Source organism: Neomonachus schauinslandi, chromosome 5, assembly GCF_002201575.2.
Source record: "Neomonachus schauinslandi chromosome 5, ASM220157v2, whole genome shotgun sequence".
Classification (NCBI taxonomy): Eukaryota; Metazoa; Chordata; class Mammalia; order Carnivora; family Phocidae; genus Neomonachus; species Neomonachus schauinslandi.
The window spans coordinates 158,956,949-158,962,939 of record NC_058407.1 but is presented as its reverse complement, the minus strand read 5'-3'; the positions used below and the strand labels follow the sequence as shown (position 1 = coordinate 158,962,939).

At 58.9% G+C, this 5,991-nt stretch overlaps 1 protein-coding gene across 3 annotated transcripts in view; it reads right to left on the bottom strand.

Annotated features, from left to right (window-relative positions):
• Positions 1 to 5,991, bottom strand: part of RABEP2 (rabaptin, RAB GTPase binding effector protein 2) — a 13,155-nt gene that overhangs the window by 2,201 nt on the left and 4,963 nt on the right. For all 3 annotated transcript variants that reach the window (XM_021700298.2, XM_021700299.2, XM_021700301.1), the window contains exons 3-8: positions 4,911 to 5,068; positions 2,824 to 2,934; positions 2,390 to 2,737; positions 2,060 to 2,155; positions 1,869 to 1,967; positions 570 to 725 (exon numbers count right to left, since the gene is read on the bottom strand). In XM_021700298.2, the coding sequence (XP_021555973.1) occupies positions 570 to 725; positions 1,869 to 1,967; positions 2,060 to 2,155; positions 2,390 to 2,737; positions 2,824 to 2,934; positions 4,911 to 5,068 (968 nt within the window). The remainder of the gene's footprint in view (positions 1 to 569; positions 726 to 1,868; positions 1,968 to 2,059; positions 2,156 to 2,389; positions 2,738 to 2,823; positions 2,935 to 4,910; positions 5,069 to 5,991) is intronic.

Here is a 5,991-nt window from a genome sequence, read left to right as displayed (position 1 = left end):
GGAAGAACGACCAAGGGAAGAACGACCAAGGGCAGGGCGACCAAGGGAAGAACGACCAAGGGCAGGGCGACCAAGGGAAAAACGATCAAGGGCAGGGCGACCAGGGCAGGGCAACCAAGGGCAGGCCCGCAGCCGCAGAAGCACGGAGCACGGGATGGCACGTCAAGTGGCAGCCGTCGCGGCTCTGGGGCGGGCAAAGGGTCCGGCTGCTCTGCGCGCTCCTAATGAACTCAGTCGACAAAGGCCGCGCACAGATCAGTGGGGACAGCTTCTTATAACCAAGACAATGATCAATTTTGTGGTCTCGCTTAAAAATAACAAACCAACTCTATTACGGCTTCCTTCATGTTACGCGTTCCACTAACTCATTTTCTCTTCACGCCAAGGCTGGGAAGGGGGCGTGCTCCCATTTCTCAGACGAGGAGTCGAGGGGGTGGGCCAAGGTGACGCATACACAGCAGCCCGGGTCTGTCCCCAAGCGCCCTGGTCGCAGGCCATTGCCTTGCCGTGTGTGCAGGGCAAGGGCCAGTGGGGCGGCCCCAGGCTCTCAGCACCCACACTCCCCTTACCGGCACTGAGCTGGGCAGAGACTCCTCGTGGCCCCCCTCCTGCTCCAGACCCTGGGGGGCTGAAGACGGCGGCTGCTCGGCCCGGAGCCCCTGGTTTTCCTCAGTCAGCCGCTTCACCTCATGGCTCAGGCCCTTGTGTGACGTGGCCAGCTCCGCCTGGGGACGGACGGTTAGTAGGAGGGGATGAGAGGGGACAGGGTGTCGCCAGTGGCCTGTGAGGCCAAAGCCTAAACCCTCCTCCCAACATCGCTGATGGCCAGAAAGCCCACACGCCCTCCTCTGCTGAGAAAGGAAGAAGCACCCTTTATTGAGTGCCTTTGACCCCCAAGCTTTTTTTTTTTTTTTAAGTAGGCGCTACGCCCACCGTGGGGCTCAAACTCACGACACCGAGATCAAGAGTCGCATGCTCCACCAACTAGCCAGTCAGGCGCCCGTGACCCCTAAGCTCTTCATACACTCTTCTCAATGGCTCGGAGGTCACAAGGGGCAGGCCACCTCGAATGTTTTACTGGGTCCATATGGGTTTTTTTTAACAGCTGCAATTAGTTACCAACTTTAAAAACAGGGCAGAGGCGCCTGGGTGGCTCAGTTGGTTAAGCATCTGCCTTCGGCTCAGGTCACGATCCTGGAGTCCCGGGATCGAGTCCCGCCTCGGGCTCCCTGCTCAGCGGGGAGTCTGCTTCTCCCTCTGACCCTCCCCCCTCTCATGCTCTCTCTCTCCTCTCATTTCGCTCTCTCTCTCAAATAAATAAAAATCTTAAAAAAATAAATAAAAAAAAAACAGGGCGACATACAGAAGTACCCGGGTTTCTGGCTTCTCTGGACAAATCAGAAAATGCGGCAGCATCGAGCTCACATTCCCACGCGGCTCCCGTCACAGAGCCGAGGGGGCCTCCCAGCTTGCCACACTGCTCTTTGCCGTCTACACCTGGCCCGACTGAATCATTTACACTTCCCGTCCGGGCTTGGGGGGCATCCGATTTTGCAAGCCTCGCTTTTAAGCCTCACTCACGACTCCGCAAGCTAGGTCCCACCATCTGGATTTCAAGGAGGCAAGGCAGGGGCTCTGAGCTGATGCACGGTGGGAACACAGAACCCCTGCTCCGACTGCAGCGCCCGGGGCCCTAGAAACCTTCTATGCACCCCACGCCGACTCCAGGGTGCAGCCGGAGTGGCTGGGGGTGCGGGGTGGGGTCGGGTGGGGGTTGGGCAGGACAGGTGCCTTGACCTTTCCGCGTGCCCCTCTCAGCCAGTTCTCGTCACACTCCTGTCCCTCGTGCCCCGGCCCCCAGCCCTCACCATCTGCAGCTGAACCCGCTCCTGGGCCTGGCTCACGGTCCCCTGCAGGGTCCGCAGCAGCTGCTCTGAGTTCTGGACCTGGGCCAGGAGCACTTGCATCTGTGGGTGGAAGGAGGTGACGGTGAGGTCGGGGCCAGGAGGAAGGCAGCCAGGGGCCCTGCCAGGGCGGTGGCGACACAGCGGGGCCCCACCTGCTTGGCACAGTCCTCGTTGCTCCGTCTCAGACCCTCCTGCAGCTCGTCCCGCTCCCGGCTGACGTTCTCCAGGTCCTTCTGCAGCTGCCGCCCCTACCACAGACGCCGGCCTCAGTCTCGGCCTCCGAGTGGAGGCCTGCCTCGTGCACCTCGGCGGGGGGCGGGGGGCGGGGGCGGGGTGGGAGGGCGGCTCCCAACCGGCCGCCCTGCTTCTGTCACCTGAACCCGGCTCTAGCTCTGCGCGTGCGCACAGCAGGTGCTCGGGGAGCAGGGGGGGGGGGGGGGAGTGCCCGCGCCCTGGCAGGCTGCTCTGCCCCCTCCGCTCACCTCCACTTGCAGCTGCTCCCACTGGGTGTCCGGGACAAGCTGGTAGCCGGGAGGGGGAAGGTAGATGCCCTCGGGGACCAGAGTGCCCGTGGACACCAGGGAGGCCGTCTCTTCCTGCTCGGGGCTCAGGCCCTGGCGGCTGCGGGGCAGGGTGGTGCTGCCAGCCCCACCGCCGAGGGAGAAGGAGGAGATGGAGGCACTGTCGTCACAGTTGTGGGCGAAGGCTTCGGCCGCTGCGCCTCCGTCTCCGCTCGGCTCCTCCGGGGGCTCCAGCGGGGGCCACGGGTCCCGGGACAGGGGCAGCAATTCCGTAGAGCCGTGCAAGGAAGGGGGGTGCCGGGGCCGTCTCTAGGGGAACGGGCAGGGAAGAGGCTGGGGGGCCAGGGTCCTGCGGCGCCCCCTCTTCGCGCAGCACCCCCCGGCCGCCCCCTCACCTGGATCTCTTGAATCAGCTCCTCTGCTCTGAGCAGTTTTGCCTTCAGCTCCTCAATCTCCTGCTCCATGGGCAGCACGATCTCCCGAAGCTTCTCTGAGTCCTCATGGGCCTGGAGGGAGGGGGTTAGGCAGCCGCAGCCCCCCCCCCACGACAGCTGGACCCCTCAGGTCTGTTCTGAGCCTCCCCTCTAAGCACGCCGGCCCTTCCAATCCTCCCAAGAAGTGCTTTCCATCCCCATTTTAAAGATAAGAACACAGAGGCTCTGAGCGCTTATACAACTTGCCCAGGTCCCCCAGCACGCAAAGGGGCCGAAGTCACGACGACCTGCCTGGTGCCCACACTTGCTACTCACCCTTTCCTTCCCCAACATCCAGTTTTACTTCTTTTATCACAGATGCTCACATGCCCTAAATTCTACAACACCATCTACATTTCTCAGCTTCCCTGTAACTAAGCACGGCCACATGACTAAGTCCCAGCTAATGAGATGTTAACGCAAACTTCCAGGGCAACTCCTTAAGAGAGAGGGTGTGCTTTTCTTTACTCCTCTTTCTCTGTGATGGTTAGACTGTGGATATGATGGCTGGGACTGTGGCAGTCATCCTGGGCCATGCGGCAATAAGCTGCCTATGGAAAAACAGTGCCATAAGAGGAACCCGGGTTCCTGATGACTTGCTGAGCTGACATCAGTCCCGGAATGTCTGTGTGGACTTTGAGAAAAATAAACTTCTATCTTATTTAAGCTACTGTTGTTGCAGGTTTTTAAATCTCATTCTAACTGATATATGTCCTTTACCCCCATCTGCCCCACATTGCTGGCCATTTCTTTTTGGTCTGTTTTCAGGTCTGGGATCCTGCTGAACCCGCACAGTCAATGGCCTCTGGCCATCTCCACCTGGGGGTCACACTGACTCCTCTATCCCAGGTACGGCCAAATACGAACCACTCACAAGACCGTTTCTCCTCCTATGGGCGTTAGGTCACCCACCCAGCTGTCCAAGGCCGCAATCTGCTAGTCACCCAAACTCTTCCAATCCATGCCATTTCTACCTCTTGAATCACTCAAAAACCTGTCTGAAGCAAGCTCAGTTTAACCCTCCAAATCCCTATGTGAACAGTTGCAACAGGCAGGGTGAGTCTGCATGGCCCAAACAAAAGAAACAAAACACCTCTGGTCCCATCTGAAGCCCTGAAAGACACATGCTGTGGATGCCCATGCCCTGGGTGGCCGATAGCCGAACGCAGGAGGTGGGCCAGGACTGAACTGCCTGACTCTAGGCTTGCCGTCCTTCTGCTCGCTGCACCGGGCTCCTGCTTGGCAGGGCCCTCTCCCTCACCCTCTCCCCCCCCGCCCCCCCCGCCATGGAACTGCTCCCTAGGATCGCTGGGAATGCAAGCATCAGCCTCTGCTGGGAAGCTGTGGGTTGCAAGCCTCCTTTCTTGGGCTCCTATTTTGATCTTTGTCTTTCTACCCAAGCCGTCTTCCCGAGCCTCAGTTTCCTCCTGCGTGCAATGCGGGAAGCACCTACCCTACCTCACAGGGCTGCTGTGAGGATCAAATGAGGTAATGACGTGAACTTGCTTTGAAAGATGGAGTTTGGCAAATCAGCTCCCTACCACTGTTGGGGACACCAATAATAAAGGGGGCGATAAAACATAGACATTAGGAACAAGAATTTCAGAACCAGGCTACCTAGATGTTTTAATCCCTACTCTGCTTTTTTCTGTGCAATAACCTGGGGAGATTTCCTGAACTTCTCGGAACCTCACCTTACTCATCTGTGAAATGGGTCTGATGGGGAAAGACTGGAGAGCCAGAATCCGTCAAGCAGTGTTCTCCGTGTCTAGTGCATGAGTGCTGTCCTCCCTTCCCCCCGCATCATCTCCTTCATTTTGGAGGCAAACAAACCCAGCCATCCTGCCAGTAAGTGACAGAGCTGGGACCCGGCCGCGTACAGAGCTAGTACGAGCCACACCTAGCATTATCGTCGGGTGCCCTGCTCCCAGTGATCTGGGAATGGGACGCCAACACTCCCTCTGCCCCACGGCCACCCTGGCTGCCTCAACATCTTTCCAAACCCCAACCTTTTCCATCTGCTTCTCCAAGGAGTCCAGGGGGTGAGCCCGGGACAGCAGCTGCTTCAGGCGCCCCAGCTCCCGCTCCTTCTCCTCGAAGTCCCGCTGCTGCTGCAGCCGCTCCTGCTTCAGGGAAGTGATCTGGGCCTCGTAGCTGCTGATGGAGTCTGCGGAGGCAGGAAGGGCCGAGGAGAGGGGGGGTCAGGCGCTGGCCCTACCTGGGCGTGGAGGGGGGCTCGCTACCGTCGCCGCTCTCGGTGAGGCAGTTGACCAGAGCGACGGAGACAGCGGGCTCTGTGGGGAGATGGCCCTGGGCTGCAAAGCGGGGACACTGACGACGACCCCACTGGGTTGTTGGCAAACGAGACGACATCTGCAAGGTGTTCAGCCCTCCAGCCGGCACGTAATAAACGCTGAAGGTACGATCTCTATTCCCACTGATATGTACCAGGAACAAGCAGCCTCCGATAATATAGTAAATTTTTACTCTGGACCAGAGTCCGAGCTGGGCTCTGGAAATAGAGAATGAATCAAACACCAACGCTGACACCAGAAGCCCACGTTCTGATGGGGAAGGCAGCTGTGGAAACAGTTACAAAGCCGCGGGAGAACAGCCCCAAGAGGACCATTCCTGGGCTTGTGGGTCCCAGAGGAAGGAGCTCTTCGCTCTGCCCGCCTGGTCGCGAGAGGACAGCGCGAGGTGAGGGAGGAGACGAAGGACAGACGGAGTCACGGGACCAGCACGAGGAAAGGCTCAGAGGTGGGAAACGGCCGCTGTATCTGGGGCAGGGTGGGCACGCGCTGCGAGGGCTGGAGCGAAGGTGCCCGAGGACAGATGCTGCAAAGGGGGCACACGGTGGCAGTGGACACCTCCCGAGGCCGAGAATGCCACACCAAGGAGTTCGGAATTTATCCTACAGGTCAGTGGGAGGTGGGGGGAACGCTGGGTGGAACAGGGCCCTTTTTTCTTAAAGATTTGTTTGTTTTTGAGAGAGAGAGAGAGTGCGCATGTGCAAGTCAGGGGTGGTGGAGAGGGAGAGAGAGCGTCTTTTTTTTTTTTTAAAGATTTTTTTTTTTTTTTTTTTTTGGG